The sequence below is a fragment of the Fistularia commersonii genome, chromosome 16 (assembly GCF_037954325.1).
Source record: "Fistularia commersonii isolate RoL2024-O1a breed Wild chromosome 16, RoL_Fcom_v1.0, whole genome shotgun sequence".
Taxonomy (NCBI): domain Eukaryota; kingdom Metazoa; phylum Chordata; class Actinopteri; order Syngnathiformes; family Fistulariidae; genus Fistularia; species Fistularia commersonii.
In genome coordinates, this window is record NC_141299.1 from 6,195,109 (window position 1) to 6,212,797 (window position 17,689).

General features: G+C 39.3%; 2 protein-coding genes across 3 annotated transcripts; both read right to left on the reverse strand.

Moving 5' to 3' along the window:
* Positions 1 to 1,147: 1,147 nt before the first annotated feature.
* Positions 1,148 to 6,679, reverse strand: LOC147225687 (flavin-containing monooxygenase 5-like). 2 transcript variants are annotated; one of them, XM_086162180.1, is made up of 10 exons: positions 6,622 to 6,679; positions 6,122 to 6,262; positions 5,849 to 6,037; positions 5,207 to 5,372; positions 4,687 to 4,829; positions 3,559 to 3,755; positions 3,081 to 3,228; positions 2,749 to 2,956; positions 2,601 to 2,673; positions 1,148 to 2,491 (listed from the first exon to the last, which is right to left on the reverse strand). In XM_086162180.1, exons 2-10 carry the CDS (start codon positions 6,251 to 6,253, stop codon positions 2,059 to 2,061), a joined length of 1,689 nt encoding a protein of 562 aa, XP_086018306.1. In that variant the 5' UTR covers positions 6,254 to 6,262; positions 6,622 to 6,679; the 3' UTR covers positions 1,148 to 2,058. The 2 variants fall into 2 exon arrangements, with proteins under 2 accessions (XP_086018306.1, XP_086018305.1); XM_086162179.1 differs by having other exon boundaries at positions 6,524 to 6,660.
* A 527-nt stretch (positions 6,680 to 7,206) lies between these two features.
* LOC147225688 (flavin-containing monooxygenase 5-like) lies at positions 7,207 to 14,224 on the reverse strand. Its single transcript, XM_086162206.1, has 9 exons — positions 14,087 to 14,224; positions 13,132 to 13,320; positions 12,564 to 12,729; positions 12,283 to 12,425; positions 11,028 to 11,224; positions 10,096 to 10,231; positions 9,722 to 9,941; positions 8,399 to 8,471; positions 7,207 to 7,609 (listed from the first exon to the last, which is right to left on the reverse strand). The coding sequence occupies exons 1-9, from the start codon at positions 14,216 to 14,218 to the stop codon at positions 7,207 to 7,209; spliced, it is 1,659 nt and encodes a 552-aa protein (XP_086018332.1). The 5' UTR covers positions 14,219 to 14,224.
* Between the last annotated feature and the right edge of the window lie 3,465 nt (positions 14,225 to 17,689).

Genomic DNA, 17,689 nt, shown 5'->3' on the forward strand with positions numbered 1-17,689 from the left:
TATGATGACATGGACTACACTGGTTCTCGCTAGAGAAAAAAATCAAAGCAAAATTTTGCAGTGTAATGTCTGGGTTATCTTGAAAATCTTTGAGAATAACTGAGTTTATTTTGGAAGGGTCGGCCACACATACATCTAGATTTATAAAATTTTGTATGCACAAGCAGGCAAAATTATTTCAAATCGTTGCCAACAGTTTTATGAGGTCCTTTACGTGGCTATTCACCAACTTGGCAACCCAAATGCATACGAGTCACGCGTGGGCGAATCTTGTTCCGGGGTCTGCCGGTGGGGTCCACGAGTAATTTTCCTTTGTGAAAGCGCCTTAAAATTACTCATCCTTAAGGATTCATTTTCGGAATAACCAAAAATCTGTTCATTTGTCTATCTTTTTAAATTTTCGATTTCATTAAGAGAACTACATCCATACTTCTTGTTCACCGCTTTTGCTGATTATCAATTCAGTTTCATGTTAATGTTTGGGTTTCTTGCTTCACAGAAGAATTTCACAACATTATTTAGACACAAAATTAAAAACGAATACTTTATAATTTTGGGAGACGCCAAGGGAATTTCCTTCACGATGTGATGTCAGTATGACAAAATCACAACCGTAGAACTGAGTGCACGGGCAGTTTTAACCAATCAGGTCTCTCCTGCAGTTACCATGAGATGGCGTTATTGCACAAACAGCATTTTGATGTCCAATGATGGAAGACTTTTTTCCATTTACTTCATTTGAAGATAGTTAAATAAAAATGCCTTGAAGGCGCATATTTGATTAATCAATATTTCTAATTAATCAAATGTTTTTTTTTTATCATTAGTATTTTTAGTTTTTTGAAAATCTATAATGTATCATAGCCCTGTATGACTTAAGACTGTAGTATAAGTAGTGTATGCGCGAAAAGGCATGGATGTTTCATATATGTGTGTTTGAATGGAAATTTATCTTATCTCCATTTTGATCTTCCCACTCTCCTCACTGTTTTTCACGCGCACCTGGAGGCAACCGAAAGGTGACATGAGGTGAAAGAGGCAATGTATCTCTCAACACATTGGTGCATTGTATCTCCTGTTTGAAGGACAAATCTCTGGAACTGTATAAAATTGAATAAGTAAAACACAAGAGAAACTTTAGTCATTTGACACATAAGCATTGCAATGCCTTCTGTTTATTGTGTTTTTTTTTCTCATCAGTCTACTTTACAGCAATGCCTCTTGCTTGCATGAGTAATTACAATTGAATGAATGAAAGTTCTCACTTAAGGGCTCAAAAGTCAGGAAAGAGCTACTCCAATTAGCAAAAACCATGCTTGGTGACCAATAATGTCAGGGGTCACCAGGTACAACTATGGAATGGCAGCATTAGAGATCTCCTTTTATTTACTAACAGTCATAAAACATTGCTTGAAATATAGGCTAGAGCAGCATCAAATGAATATAATTTGATTATTGTTATTAGTTAGAAAAGGAAATTCATTAAAACAGGAATGCCTTTGTTAACAAATCAATCGTAATTGTTTTACAGACACCAGTAACACATCCTATGCTAAATCAAGGAATACTGAGAAACCAGTTCAATCATTTTGGAATAATGAGAGGTATAGGAAGATTTTTAATATTCTTTTCTGATATGAAAGACTGAACTTGCCTAATGCAACTTATCAACTATCCATCACCAACGAGAAGCCTGAATCCACATTAAGCAGATTACTTGGTTATAGGTTCAAAATCATTTATCACAAATACAACCCACAAATTATGAATTAAAGAAATGTTGGAAAGTGGATGAATGAATCTCAGTTTAGTAATGTAGTTACCATGTAACTCTGCTATGGTTTCAAGAAATAACAGGGGAAGGTCCTAGCAAATAAAGAAAGTAATTTTTGAGTAATTGCTTTAATGGAGAGAAAAATCTTTTGGAAACTGCTATATAAGATGTTATGATATGGTCCATTTCAGAAAAGTGGGCACTAATCTATATTGTATGGTCCTTTTTGTGTATCATCATTTGATTGTGAATTATACACAGGTTAAAATATAGTCACAAATGGTTTATGTAGTAACAGCATACAGCGATGTAGGTAGGTACATCTTGATCTTGTCTAACAATTCAGTCGGATCTTGCAGTAAAGCTGAGATGCTATCCCTGCTGAAGTAGGCAGCCAAACCCACAACAGCAGCAGACAGAATCACAGGCCACTTAAAAGATCTCTCGGCTTTGGGCTCATCACAGGATCTGGTCTGCATGGGCTTGGCCACTCTCTCCCACTGAGTAAGTATGGCTTGACGGGCCCCAGCCCACTTTCCGGGCCCTCTGAGACGATACTGGTAAGGGCTCCCTGGACCAAACATCACGTGGAATGCTAGCCTTGGATCAGTCACGAGTAACCTCAGGATGCTGGGGCGAACCCCAATCATATCCGCTATCTCATCCATGTAGCTGATATAATCCACTTGGATGGTGTGTCTCTTACTGGTGACATACCTTGAAAAGGAGAGACCTGCGTTGATTTTTTTTTAATGGACAATGTGGTCTAATTCTCTGATCTGATGTATGTTAATATTCCTAGAATTTAATAAATCCAAAGGAAGACCTTTTAGCCATAGCTTCTTGTGTATGCTGGATTTCCTCAAACATGGCATTAACAGAGGGAAGCTTGAGGCAACCTGTTTTAAGTAAACAATGTATTATTTTCTTCTTTCAACAAAATTAGAGTCAATTTTTCATAGCGCATATACTACCTTTGAACACCCGTGTGGCCCATCTGGCCTGCATCTCAGAGATGGGCATAATGGCTCCCAGTGGCTGTACGAGACCTATGATAGCTAGAGTGGGTCGCTCCAGTCCAGGAGGAAACATATATTTATATAGAGAGCTTTTGTTGTCGGACACCGAGACAACATGTGAGTCCAGAAAGGGAAAGGAAAACTTGTAACCTGTTGCGAAAACCTGCAAAGCAGGAGACAACTCAGTCAGACACGCAAAAATTAATGCCTGCACAGCCATCTACGTTGCCAGGGCAGAGGACCACATATAATAATATAACGGTGAGTATGCAGACAAAATGACCTACCACCAAGTCAACTTCATCCACTACAGTGCCATCTTCAAACTCCACACTGGACCCATGAAATCTGCGGATGTTTGGTTTGACCTGAACTGTTCCACTAAGGATGCGATTGGGGAGCTCATCATTCACGGTGGGATGCTGGCAAAACAACCTGACATTTGCAATTACAATAAAGAATGATGGTTGACCACACATACAGCATATACATGTGCATACAGTATATATACACTCACATCTATATACTGAGACCTTAGTTCAAGTGTTATTGTCAAAATTATCCTCAGTTATGAAAAATCTTTCTCTCTCACACACACACACACACACACACACACACACACACACACACACACACACACACACACACACACACACACACACACACACACACACACACACACACACACACACACACACACACACACACACACACACACACACACACACATATAGGAAGACTTGCTCCAAATGTAGGGTATCAAACCTGTGATTTGGCTGCAGGTTGTATAGACGATGATTAAATCTCTGGTTTAGCCTTTTCTCTACCAGACCACAGAAAACACCAAAGGGAAGTAATTTTTGGAGGAAGAACGCTGCTCGAGAAAAAAGCAAATCAAGAGGCAAGCCGTGATCCCCAACTCTGTTCAGAATCCAGGCCCCCCTCCGGGTGCTCAGGTACAGCTGCAAGGTGAAGATGTCAGTCACTTTTTCAGCCAGAATGTGTGCCATAATATTCTTATACAGCAAGGACAAAAAAAATGAAAGTAGGCACAACATTAGAACAAATTGCTGGAATTCGGGTCTTGTCTATAAAAAGTATTAAATCTGTCCGGAGATTCATTTTGTGCATGCAACCCAGCTGTAGAGCTTTCTGTATACTCTCAAAACTGTCGCGGGCCAGTTGAAAAAAGTTCACCATTTTGTTTTTTTTGTTTTTTCAAATAAAGGAATACAGATGTAGATTGAGTGGGGGGGGACCCTGCTAGAAAATTCAATGATATTGTACTTGAACATGACATTTATTAGAATAATGTAAACTTTTGTATTCAGTAGCTCCTTGGAAAACTGTAAAATTTTTTAAAGGCACAATTTCCATTGTAATTGACATCCTTGCATGTCGCAAGTTATACAACAATTTTCAGAGACGAGGGCAAGACAAAAAAAAAGTAGTAAACATGTGACCTTGTTATTGAATAGATCCACCAGGAAAACAGATTAAAAGGGAATACTGACGGTGGCTTAGAAATTTATTGTGTATTTTCAAGATGTGTTTTCATTTCATTTTATTTCATTTGACTAGTGTGATTATTTGCATTTGACTTTATCCGATTACGTGCTTATTTTGATTTGTTTGATCCCAAACTTTTGGAAGGCTTTTTTTTTTTGTTGAATGAACATTTCTTATTTAAGTTACCTTTGATCCATCACTTGATGTAAGTGATGATATTGATAGAATAAACATGTCGCCGAGACATGTGTGACATTTTAGGACCAAAATCACAAGATGATGAGTTTGGCATGCTGGACATTTTAACGCAATCCAGTGACAGTTGCCCTGTGTGTTTGTGTGTGTACGTGCGTGCATGTGTGTGTGTGATTCAGCCCTCCCCACCTGTTTGGTGACTCTGCTCAGTTCCACTGCTATGTCACCTCCAGAATTCCCGATCCCTATCACTACGGCCTTTTTATTCCTCCACTCTTCGGGGGTCTTGTAGTCTCGGCTGTGGAAATACTTCCCAGAGAAATGATCAATGCCTGAAAAAAAAGTATACACACATTAATTGCAATGCAACGTTCTACTTTATTTCTGCTAATCTGTCAGTAGATTCCTACTGTTGCTGTTTAAACTGAAAAAATGAATTGGGCCAAGGCTAACATGCACAAGATAAAGCTTTCTGTTGATTATGTTTTATGTAACCACACTGCAATGGGCCAAAGGTCAACTTTAGCAGGACTTTTTACTCAACTCTGCTTCAGCACTGTTGCCATTATCTTTTCCCCATGGGGGGTTCCATTTTTCAGAAATCAAGTTATCAAGGCCATGCAACCAGAAAATGAAATATTTTTGATGAGTGATGTAATATCCCTGTCTTCCTGATGATTCAGTAAGATTAAAAAGTTTGGGGTTGTACCTGGAAAATCATTGAGAGGCATGTTGGGGTGGCAGTGATGCCCAATACAAATCATCACAGCATCAAATATGTGTTTTTCTTTCTTTCCAGCCTTGTTTTCAGTCTCAACATCCCACTGGCCTGAACAGGAAAAGTCTGACCTTTGCTTCACCAACAAAACTTTGGTCTGGGTGACAGAGAGACAAGTACAGTTCATCACTAGTTGCTATAAAAATAGATAAATCATCTATTCTACTTATCCTGCACTTAGGATTGCTGGAGCCTCGTTATTGGGCGAGAGGCAGGTTACACACTGGACCTGTTGCAGGCTGATCACAGGGCTGCATAGAGAGTTATACAACTGATTCACACATCTGGGTAACTTGAGGTCACTAATAAATCAGCTGCATTTTTTTTTTAGGAATGTGAGAGGAAACCTCAGAAACCTATACAGACACGTGGAGAACAAACTCCACACAGAAAGACCGACTAATGGAATCTTGTAATGAGGCGGCAGCACTAATCACTGCACCATTGTGCAGACCAAACAAAGATACAGATATTGACATTTTAACCACCAAATAATCATTTCAGTCTGGGGTAAAAAAAAAAAAAAAAAAAGTGTTGTTTTCAGAACCAGAGCTTCAGACAAGGCATCCTTACGTTGAAGCGGATGTGCTTGGTGAGATGGAAATGATCAGCATACATCCGAAAGTAATCCATGATGAGGGAGTTGTGCATGAAGTTTGGAAAGTGTGCAGGGATGGGAAAGTCACTGAAACACATCATCTCCTTTGAGGTGTTAATGATGACAGAATGGTAGATGCTGGCCCTGTCGGGCTCGGGATTCTCCTGTAACACACCATGACAGCCTTGAGGAGGGGGTTTGATCACAGACACAAAATCAATCTAGTTTTATCACCTGGTGGGACCCACCTTGAACCTCCACAGGCCGCCGATGTCATCACTGCTTTCAAAGCAGACGGGCTCCAGCCCCTCATCCAGACAGGATTTGATGCAGGCCAGACCTGAGCTGCCCCCTCCGATCACAGCAACACGACGTGTCATCTCTCAGCCCTGTTATAGAGAGGAAGGGAAACAGGACAATAACAAGCTGCTCAGGTCAACGCATTATTTCTGGTTTCACGCACTGAGGCGGACGGACTGTGTCCACAAAATGCAGAGTTGGCGGTCCTTCGGGAAATTGCATCGAAATAAAAATAACAACAATCGAAGTTCAAATGCAGTTTACATTCCCAGAGGGAGAGAAGAAAAACGCAACATCTATTTTTTTTTTTTGCATGCTAGAGCACTTCATCGAACAACACAAATCCGAACCTGCAGTTTCAGCAGTCAACAGGCTTTCTGCGAAAATTCTTCTTGCAAAGTATTGCGCAATCGTCGGTATACTTTTTTTTCTCCCTCTTTAAACTTACGTTTGAGCACTTGTGAGGCAACGACGCGCATTGCTGTCCCAGCCTGGGTGCAGCTACCAAGTGGGCGGGGAGAGAAGTCGAAGGGTTGGGCGGCGATCGGACTCCAATATGGCCCAAGCCAATTTCACCGTGGAAAAGCAAACATTCTGCACCTTTGCTCGGAAAAGCAGTCCATGCAAAGTAGACGACCGTATTCCGAGTTTGATATGCTTCAAATCAGTCTTTGCCATAATACAACACTACGTGCACGAATTAACATCAACCGCAGATCCCCTGCACAGACTATACATCCATTTATTTCAAGTTAGAAGCTCATGGCAGTCATGGTGGGGTGAAGTCAATTAAAAAGCAATAAAATTACACACTGACTGGCATCAGCAACTCAAATTTTTTAAAGGTTGACTTTAATACAGGAATAACTTGATGACAACACATTATTAAAGTAATTAAGAACCACAGATAACCTCAGTGGTTGTAAATGCTAAAGCTTGGAAAAAGGAACATTCAATCAGTCCATTAGAGGTTTTTATGTCTATTCTACTCCCTTTAAAAATGTCTAGAATTGGACTTGTTAAGATTAGATATTCACACACCTGAGATTGTGAAGAGTGTTTGATAAGAGAAAGAGGAGGAGGGTGGCAGTTTACCACAGAGGTAGCAGTACAGCAATCCTGCTCCTATAAAAAACCCAATGGTTCTCAGACTTGAAGAAGGTTTAGTTGTCGGTTCTGGAACCACTCTGGTCCTAAAAGGCGTGGCTACTCGCTCCCACTGTGTGAGAATGGCTTGACGGGCTCCAGCCCACTGGCCTGGTCCATTCAAGCGGTACTGATACGGCGTGCACGGACCAAAGAAAACCTGCAGCGCCAGTTTAGGATCCCTTAGCCAGAGCCAAGCCATTTTAGGAAAAACCCCTATCTTCTCTGCCAATGAGTCCATGTAGGGGATGTAGTCCACCTGGATGGGGTTACGCTCTGAGCAGGCAAACCTATGGGAAGAGGGAACAGAATATGCAAAAAGAGTTGTGCACGCAGTTTCTACTGAATAGCTTAAAGACAGCATGTCATTTAAAATGAAATTGCAGCTATGTTTTCTGCAGCAAGCTTTAGTTTGCATCTCTGCCTGTTCATGACTCATAAGACTTTGAAGTTATTCAACAACGGCCAGAGAGGTGTTTTTGCATAACCTCATAAAAAAGCTGACATTTGACTATTTGAATATTGAAAAGTTCTCATTAGAATGTGAAATTTAGTTAGAATTTGTGTATTTTAATAGTTATAGCAGCAATTTGTTTGAATATGGCCAAGCTACACTCATAGTTTTGCTGTTGAGAACCACATTTCTGTCAGTCTGTGGCAGATGTGATGACACTCCCTGCAGAAGCTCCTACGATACTGTATTCATGGAAGTGAAAAGGACAAGAGGAGCCAATGTTATCATTTTACAACAAGATCGCCTATCGAGGCCCTTTAGCTCAGACAGTAAAATTATGATAGAGCGCTGACAGTTCACTGAATGATCTACTTAATGTTATTACAAATTAATAATTTTACTTTGTTGACAGCAGAAGCGTTATTAACCTTTACTGAGCCAATTTAAATGTATTTCAAATAGATGAACTTTGATAGTCATCTGACCTGGACTTTTAGACTAACAACTCTTTATAAATAACCACAGTAAATAAAAGTGTGATAACAATCTCCATTCATTACAGAGTGGGGGTTATCTGAATCCAATATAGAGCTAGAGGCTCGAGAATTCAGTCATTAACAACTACCTCTGATGCATGATGACTGTATCTTTCTTAATTTCCATCACCATGGTCTCTTCTGAGGGGAGAGTTTGCAAACCTGAACGGGAAAGGGAATGGAAGGGAATTGAGTGAAATAAAGAAAAAAGAATAAGTAGATAGATTATTAAAAATAAATTGAGCTGTGCATGACACGACATTGGATTTGAAATTAAACAACTACAAAGGAATTGAAGTGCAGACTTTAAGGTTGAATTCAATGGGTTGAACAAAAATATATTAAATATGTAGGAATTATAGCTATTTTTCATAAAAACACTCCTCATTTCAGGGTCTCAAAAGGACAAATAAACATAACCCTAAATAAAATGGTACTTTTCAATATTTTGTTGAGAATCCTTTGCAGGCAATGATTGGCTAAAGTCTGGAACCCATGGACGTCACCAAACGCTGGGTTTCCTCCTTTGTGATGCTTTGCCAGGCCCTTACTGCAGCTGTCTTCAGTTTTTGCTGGTTTGTGGGTCTTTCTGCCATAACTTTTGTCTTGAGCAAGTGAAATGCATGTGCAATTGGGTTGAGATCTGGTGATTGACTTGGCCATTGCAGAATATTCCACTTCTTTATTCCACTTCTACTGCAAAAGCACCTGGGTTGTTTTTGCAGTATGTTTTGGATCATTGTCCATTTGTACTATGAAGTGCTGTCCAATCAACTTTGCCACATTTGGCTGAATCTGAGGAGATACACCTCAGAATTCATCTGGCTGTTTCTGTCTTTGGTCACATCATCAATAAACACAAGTGACTCAGTGCCATTGGAAGCCATGCATGCCCATGCCATCATACTGCCTCCACCATGCCTTACAGATGATGTGGTGTGTTTTGGATCATGAACTGTCCCAATTCTTCTCTAAACTTTCTTCTTGCCATCATTCTGGTACAGGTTGATCTTCATCTCATATGTCCAAAGAATACTGTACCAGAGATGGGCTGGCTTCTTCAGGTGGTTTTTGGCAAAGTCAATTCTGGCCTTTCTATTTTTGAGGCTGATGATGGTTTGCACATTGTGGTGAATCCTTTGTATTTACTCTCATGAGGTCTTCTCTTTATCGTAGACTTAGATACTGATACACCTACTTCTTGGAGATTTTATGATATTTGAATTTGCTGTATTAAAAAGATCATATTTTATATTGTCTCAGAAGAAGTTATATTATTGGTCTGTTGAAACAGCAATAAAAAAACAACCTCTTTTGTCAATGAAATCTCTCTTGGCAATAGAGGAATACAAAGAAGTCATACTTAAATCAGCACTTTAGGTATTTTGAATGTCAAACAAAAACTGACACACCTTTGAAAACCCTTGTAGCCCAGCGAGCCTGCATCTCAGCTAGAGGGTTGATGGCCCCAAGGGCATGGATGAACCCCACAACTGCCAGTGTAGGCCTTTTTAGACCTGGAGGGAAGATGTGCTTGTACAGATTTAGCCTGTAACCACACTTAGTCTGTAGGGTTGAAGGCAGGAAAGGGAAGCTGTAGTTGTACCCTGTGGCAAACACAACAACATCCACCTGTACGGAACAAATAATACCCAGCAATTATTATGTGAAATCACTGAGTGACAAAATATAACTATAAATCAGATTGGATTTTTTTAGTGTGAGACAATTTTTCATGACTAGTGTCCATTGGTTGGCGCTGAGTCTGACAAATCATAAAACCTACCTTGTCTATAATGCTTCGATCTTCAAAGACAACAGTGGAGCCAGAGAAGCGTTCTACATTGGGTTTGACCTGAACACGACCAGAGATGACACGAGCTGGCAAATCATCATTTACCACAGGAATCTGGGTGAAAAACCTGCCAACAGGGCAGTTGAATAAGTCAATTATACATAAACTTCTCAAACATCAAAACAAGGTAAGATATTGAAGATTTCATTAAAATAATTCAATTGCCATGCATTAGATAGACACAGTTCAATTTTACATTGACTCGTTCTGCTTCCTTTGCATGATTTCATTTTCATAAATGTGTAGTTAGAGGTTAGAGAAGTAGTCTCAACTTTAGGAAAAATTCGTGAAGCAAAGTAATCTTGTTTGGAATAATACTCAAGCTCTTATGAGGGATCGTGTACACTTGTATGTCTCCTTTGTTCACTGTCCGAATGACCTGTATCACCAACTGGGAACAATAATGTGAAATCAAACCCAAACTGATTTTATCACCACACTATAAACCACAGAGCTTTAGAAACAGGACCTGATGCTGTATGTTGCTATGACAATGTTACTGATAAACTGAACAGGCATTCACTGTGTCAGGGTCAAAGGCGATGTCATTTAGAGTTGTACTGAAAAGGGTAATTTTTATACATAGTATACCTATTTGTCAGTGACCAGAAAACACTGTAGAACACGAACATGTGAGGTGTACAGCTACCTGCCGTGACCTGTAAGTCCTCTCTGTCTTTTATGTTGATATGTACTGAACAATCCTGCCAATAAAGTCAGAATGTGCTGTCGGGGACAAAGTACCTGAGGTAACCATTTCTAACTGATCCTCAACACAGTTTCCTACATTACAGTTTCAGTCTTTATCAGAAAACAAACAAACATATTTTGCTGATCCAGCTATGTTTGACTTTTTGCCTTACCCATGCATTGGTTTTAATCCATATAAACTGTGGTCAAAGGCTTGGTTCAGGTTCTTTTCCAACTTCTTATTTAGCCAGGATGGGAAAAGCTGACGGATAATCAAATCCATTCGAGAACTCCAAACCAGATCAGTTGGGAGGCCCCCAGGTCCAACTCGGCTGACGACCCAAGCTCCACTTCTGGTACTGAGGTACACCTGCATCGGGTGTGAAGATTAAGGTTTTAAGGTGTTAAGATTTGTGTTCTGAGCAATTTCACACTGCTTTTGACACAAGTGCAGTTTAACTGTGTCGTTGCTTTTATACAATTAATGCAGCTCAATATACCTTTCCACAAATAAGCAAAACATAAAAGCTAAAGATGCATAATGTTGGGGATAAAACTGACATTACAAAATTGGTTCCTGTGATATTTTGCAGTGAAAAAAAGGAAATTTGAAACCTTTTTGACAAAGTTTCCTTGTTCCTTGCACAGCCAATCCTAACTTTTATTTTTTAGAAATAACAGTATAATAACATATAATAACAGTATAAAAAAGAACTCTATATTTAGCTCTGAAGCTCCCCCTAGTGATGCTAGTTCTCTGGTTATCTGAGAGTTTGACGATGATCAATCCATTACCAAAAAAAGCCAAGAGTTCCGACTCAGTGGACCAAGGAACCCATATATCTCTTGGAAATAGCATAAGTCCGACCTTTCTCTATTTCACAAAGTGCGGAATTCCAGGGCCAGGATTTTAATGCCTGCTTCTGGAAAGCCACTACGAAAGCCTTAAGAGTGAGGGGAAAAAATTGGGGAAAGATTGATTGTCTTTATTGTTTCAGATGGTTGTGGTCAAAAAATTATGATATGCAACAGTTACATTGTCTCCTTCCATTTTGTCTACTGCTCAGTGAAGTCTAAATTGGCCGTGGCAACACTTGAGCTTCACTCTCTGATTTAAGAATCAGAATAATAGTCTCTCTTAGTCGTGGTTATGAGAAGAGCAGCACAATTTGGAGACAGACTGTCTCTTTGTTTTCATTTTTTTGTGGGGAAAAGTTGTAAAAAGGAAATTTAAGAAATCAGCTTGGCTACCTATTACACTACCTATTTTTCCGAGGTGAAGAAACGTTGTTGTCACCACTTTGTTAATATGAGAGTTGAGACGAAGTCTGAGGATGCTATTAAGACTACAAACTTAGACTTAAAAGAACACAGAACAGCAATACTTGGCAATGAAGAGAGACCAAATAAGATCATTAGGAGAATTACCTTCTCCGCAACTCTACTGATGTCCACGGCAATATCACCTCCAGAGTTTCCAATTCCAATAACCAGCACTCTTTTGCCCTGCAGACCTTCAGCATTGCGGTACTCCCAACTGTGGAAATACTTGCCTTCAAAGCTCTCTATACCTGAAATTGTGTGATATGTAACACATCAATGTATTTTTCATCGAGGGACTGATACACATGCAATTAGTGACTTTAGAGTTATGATACTTTGTTGAGTTTATCCTGCTTAAATTAAGTTTAAATCGTGAATCTAGGTACCTGGGAAGTCTCTCAGGGGTAGGTTAGGCTGGGTGAAGTGTCCGGTACAAACCATCACTGCATCAAATACATGACACTCTCTCTGACCATTGCTCCTCTCAGTTTCCACCTCCCACTTGCCAGTTGCAGCAAAATCTGGACTCGGAGTCACATTGATCACGGCAGTCTGAGCCAAACAAGCACATATTGTGTAATATTGTATAACATTTCATAGTACAACATTTTTACCTACATGCTGAAGAACCAGCAGCAAAACTGACAAATCCTTTGTGATTATGTCATTGGAAGTCATGACTTAAACAAACATTGTTGGGCATTAACTGGTCAGTTTTCAAACAGCTCCACAACTGTATACATTTAAATTAAACTACATTTAGCTTACACATGAAACATATTAACAAGATTGACAGGAATTTGAATAATTATTGATTTTGATTATTTCAAAAGCATGATCAAACTTTAACAAAAATGTTTTCTGTATTCTTGTGTAACTCCTAGAAGTATTTTATCATTCTTGCAATAGAGAGAAAAGTTGAAAAGTATGTGAACAAACTAAAGAGCCACTAACATGGAAACGGATGTGCTGTAGTAGTCCAAAGGTTTGGGCGTAGAGACGCAGATATTGTAGTACTTCTGAGTGGTGCATGTTGTTGGCGAACTCAGCTGGAGGAGGAAAGTCACTGAAAGACATCATTTCTTTGGAGCTGTTGATGATCACTGACTGATAGATGTTGGCTCTGCCAGACTCTGGTTTCTCCTAACAGGGATTGTGACAGATACATAAGTTTGTCATTGTTCACATTCACATTTATTACAAATAAATATGATTTGGTGTCACAACAGTTTGCTACACATACGAAATATGTCCATAAAATCAGGGCTATTCTAGCACATACTGTATACAAAAATATATTACTATGAATGGCATTGTCAAGAGATTCTTTGTTTGTTTTTGAGCCAAAAAGAAACAGGTGATGACATTTGGGCAAATGGGGACCAGATTAGTTAAAGAAAATAATCAGTACAAGAACTACATGCCATAGTATATCTATATATATATATATGTGTGTGTGTGTGTGTGTGTGTGTGTAAGTGTGTAAGTGTGTGTAATTGCAACTTGCAATGTCAATGTAATTTCAAACAAGTTAGAATATAGATATGTGAAAAAAATATATAATCATGTGTGTATAGTATATAAACAGTATATAGTAATCAATTTGAGTGCCAAAAGGTGATGTAACCTTTTGCTTTATTACATGTAAATACGCTGAGGTAGGTAGGTAAATCTATTGTTAAAAATAGCATTCAAAAGCAATTATTCTGCTTGTCGCGTGCAGTTATAACCTCACCCCATCACCATTCCAAAAAAGTACATCATACAGCGAATCAGCAATACATTCAAAATAGCAGTGCTTAAACAGAAAAGTTATGTACATTTTAAACAAATATTACTGAAAATGATATTGTAGCAAATGTGTCACCAACCATAAACAAAAAGTGTATTATAAAAATGTGAAAATTACCTTAAATCTCCATAGCCCACCAATATCATGACTGCTCTCAAAGCAGACAGGCTCCAGACCTTCATCCAAACAGGCCTTGATGCTGGTCAGACCTGCAGGTCCTGCACCGATTACTGCCACTGTTTGGACCATGCTGGAGATGAAGTACAGAGTAAATACCTGAGGAAAAAGGAAACTTGAACTAAAATTCTCTGCCTGTCTCCTTATTGTTGACAGCAGTAGAATCCAGCAGTAGAATCCAGATTCCTGGTGGGAATCTTCACAAATACAAAAATGAGCTGTCCAAGTTTTTTCTCTTAATTCTCCTCGTAAAGAAGCACTGCGTCAAGGAAATGGGAAACTCATCTGTTGGGGGGCGGACTGTGTTTAGCTGAAGTGATTAGAAGTCTTGCATTCCACTCACCACCTTTGAAATTTGAACCTCGGTTAAAGAGTAGCCTGAGGGGTTTGTGATAGCTGGCCTAAACTTTGGCAAACCCATCAACAAGGATTAGGTATCAGTACTAGGAAGGTGATTGTTCATCTTTGGACAATATTAAGCAATGATGAAATATAAAGTTCTGTTGAACAGGCAAGAATATTGAGGGCTAAACTGGCAAGAGGGAGATATGCTATTGGAGGAGATCATTGTTTTCCACACTATTTCCTGGATTCAGTCTATGATGATAAATGGACCAAACCGCTTGCCTTTTCACATATCTTCCCAATACAAAATTCATGACATTGAAATATCAGGCAACACAGGAAAATGGGTCAGTTCCTAATGTGACCACCATGTAGTATGGCTTTTTCAGTGCTTTTCAGGCAGTTGTGCTCCTGTGGATGACATAAAGTTTGAGGAGAGGGAATGAGAGCTTTCTAATTAGTAACTTTACCGGCTCTGACTGTAAGGAAAGTGGTTTCAACATTAACTTCTGCATTCTTTTTCCAGCAGGATGTACAGATCTAGAAGTACTGTCTGATGTGCTTTATTATCTCCCCTTACCTTAGTAGAATTCCATTAGGCTTCAAGGGAGGTATAATGGATGACTTGATGGATGAAAAGAAACTTATTTGGTGTGGCAAAGCCTAGTTCAGCTAATTATGGTCATCTTTTTCAAAGATTCTTATACTGGTGCTTATATGTGTTGTTAATAGAGTAATTTTCACACATTTATGTGTTTATGTGGCTTTTCTGTGGGTGTTATACCACTGTGTCGAAGGTTGGGGGTTCCAATAAAACGCTAAATTGAGGAATATCAATTTGATGATTAGTATTCATCTTCTGAATTCAGGTTAAAATAAATTTTCCACACGGAGCATGATTCTCAAACAGCCTGAAACATAAATGCAAGTTATGAAAACATACATTTTCAATGTTGTGGAGGTAGATAGTGCACCACCCTATTGTTTCCCTCTTAAACGCCGACACCTCTACGTGACCCATCTCCTTGATGACTAAATTCCTTAGCAAAGGCTAAACTCTATTAAAAACTCTGTCAACAAGCACTTAATATACTTACAGTTTCGTGACGTCTAAAGCTTGTAACATGTGTTTGGGAACTAAATTGATGAAAATTCGGGCAGACTTGACGTTCTCACCGGACGCGACACAAAACAAATCAAATTAGAGGTGGAGTGTACCACTTTAAAAGGGAGAAGGGGAATGCTTGGTGGAACAGTACAAAACGTTAAGTCTTTTAGTTGAAGGCCTAAAAGAAAGTGTTTTTCTTAAATGTTTTTCTTAAATTGTTTTAAAGTTGAAATTTGATTTAGCTGGAACCAATTTTCACTTTTATTTTAGAATAAACGTATGCTGCAAAAGGGTCCACTCGTTTTATTTCATTTATCATTTACCGGCGCAACTTTGTTTTTCTTAAATTGTTTTAAAGATATGATTTTGATTTAGCTGCAACCAATTTTCACTTTTATTTTAGAATAAACGTACACTGCAAAAGGGTCCACTCGTTTTATTTCATTTATCATTTGCCAGCGCAATTTGGGAGAGCAATTATCATTTAAAAGTCTAAAGGTTTGGCTAAATGAACAGATATCATCATCACTGATATATCATAGATATGGTCTAACATGGGGGAGCAATTCACCAAGTCAATTTGAATCTAAAACAAGCAATATACAACAATTAGTTCATGTGCTTCATTTTTATTACTGTATCCTCATAATTACAAATTGCTGTTACTTAACAATAAAAAAAGAAAAGATAGTTCACAAATGATCTTCTAGGATTTAAGTGTGCACTTTTTTACCTGCAGATCAATGCAACACACAAGGGTTCATCAAGCACAGAGAAACTCAATCTTAAGTTTAACTAACCTATGCAAAGAATAACAGCACAAAGTAATCATCAAACCTTTAATGCGCCATACCTTTCACCTTTCCATGAGATTCCACATTTGAATCTGTTTACTTTGTTATAACACACTGACAGTGAGGAGGGATTGATTGAGCTGATTCATTCTGGGTGCTCAAGACATGTGAAAATAAAGTTTTGTATACAGTGCTGAGTGAGACATTACATAGTTTTCATCAAGCAAAGAAAAAAGCCATAGAGCTGCTAAGCAATTCCAGCATTAGAGAGGAGCTATAGTCAGAGAGCAAACCCTAAATGAAGTGTGTACAAATGACTCAAAGGAAATAATGTGGGACTTTTAAATACATCTTACTGATTTCAGCTGTTTACTTTTCAGACTCTGTATTAATTTTTTTAAGAGCTAACCAAACCTTTCTTTTGCTATAGAAATTCTTGTTGCATTTTCTGTGTTAATGGATCAATTTTTCTTTCATTTTTATTACCGACCGGTAATTATATTTTCTCTATGGGGGTTCAAGGAGAACTACAAACGCATCATCCTGCCAGATACATAAAACTTTTAAGACTAACTCTTTATACAAAATAATAAAGTATACAGTACATAACTTAAACCTTATCCATCCACCCATCTTCCCCCTCTTATCTGGACTTGGGTTGCGGGGGGCAGCAGCCAGAGCAGTGAGGGCCAGACGTCACTCCGGTGTTCCCAGGCCAGCCTGGAGACATAATCTCTCCAGCGTGTCCTGGGTCTTCCCCCTGGTCTCCTCCCAGATGGTCATGCCCAGAATATCTCCCCTGGGAGGCGTCCAGGAGGCATCCTGACCAGATCCCCGAGGCCACCTCATCTGACTCCTCTCTATGCGGAGCTGCACCTCCCAAATGACCAAATTTCTCTTATCTCTGAGGGAGAGTCAAGCCACCCTGTGGAGAAATATAATTTCGGGTGCTTATATCCACGAGCCCGTTACTACCCACAGTTCGTGACCATAGGTGAGAATGGGAAAGTAGATTGACCGGTAAATGGAGAGCTTCGCCTTCTGGCTCAAATCCCTCTTCACCGTGACAGAACGATTGGTGCAGATACCACACTGATCCGCCTGTTGATCTCGCGCTCCGTTTTCCCCTCACTTGTGAACAAAACCCCAAGATACTTCAACACCTCCACTTGGGGCAGGACCTCTACCCCGACTCGGGAGTGGGCATTCCAATCATTTCCGGTTGAGCACCATGATTTTGGATTTGGAGGTGCCAATCCTCATCCCGGCAGTGAACCACTCCAGCGAGAGCTGGAG

Bases quoted from the DNA above. Each gene is read 5' to 3' on its own strand.
- LOC147225687 (XM_086162180.1), bottom strand. From the start codon at position 6,253: ATGACACGTCGTGTTGCTGTGATCGGAGGGGGCAGCTCAGGTCTGGCC. The intron at 6,038-6,121 runs GTGGGTCCCACC...GGTGTGTTACAG, and splicing joins GCGGCCTGTGGAGGTTCAAG to GAGAATCCCGAGCCCGACAG. The intron at 3,756-4,686 runs GTGGGGAGGGCT...TTCACCTTGCAG, and splicing joins TGAGCAGAGTCACCAAACAG to CTGTACCTGAGCACCCGGAG.
- LOC147225688 (XM_086162206.1), bottom strand. From the start codon at position 14,218: ATGGTCCAAACAGTGGCAGTAATCGGTGCAGGACCTGCAGGTCTGACC. The intron at 10,232-11,027 runs GTAAGGCAAAAA...CCCTGTTGGCAG, and splicing joins GGATTAAAACCAATGCATGG to GTTTTTCACCCAGATTCCTG. The intron at 8,472-9,721 runs GTGTGTCAGTTT...TTTCCCGTTCAG, and splicing joins GGCTACAAGGGTTTTCAAAG to GTTTGCAAACTCTCCCCTCA.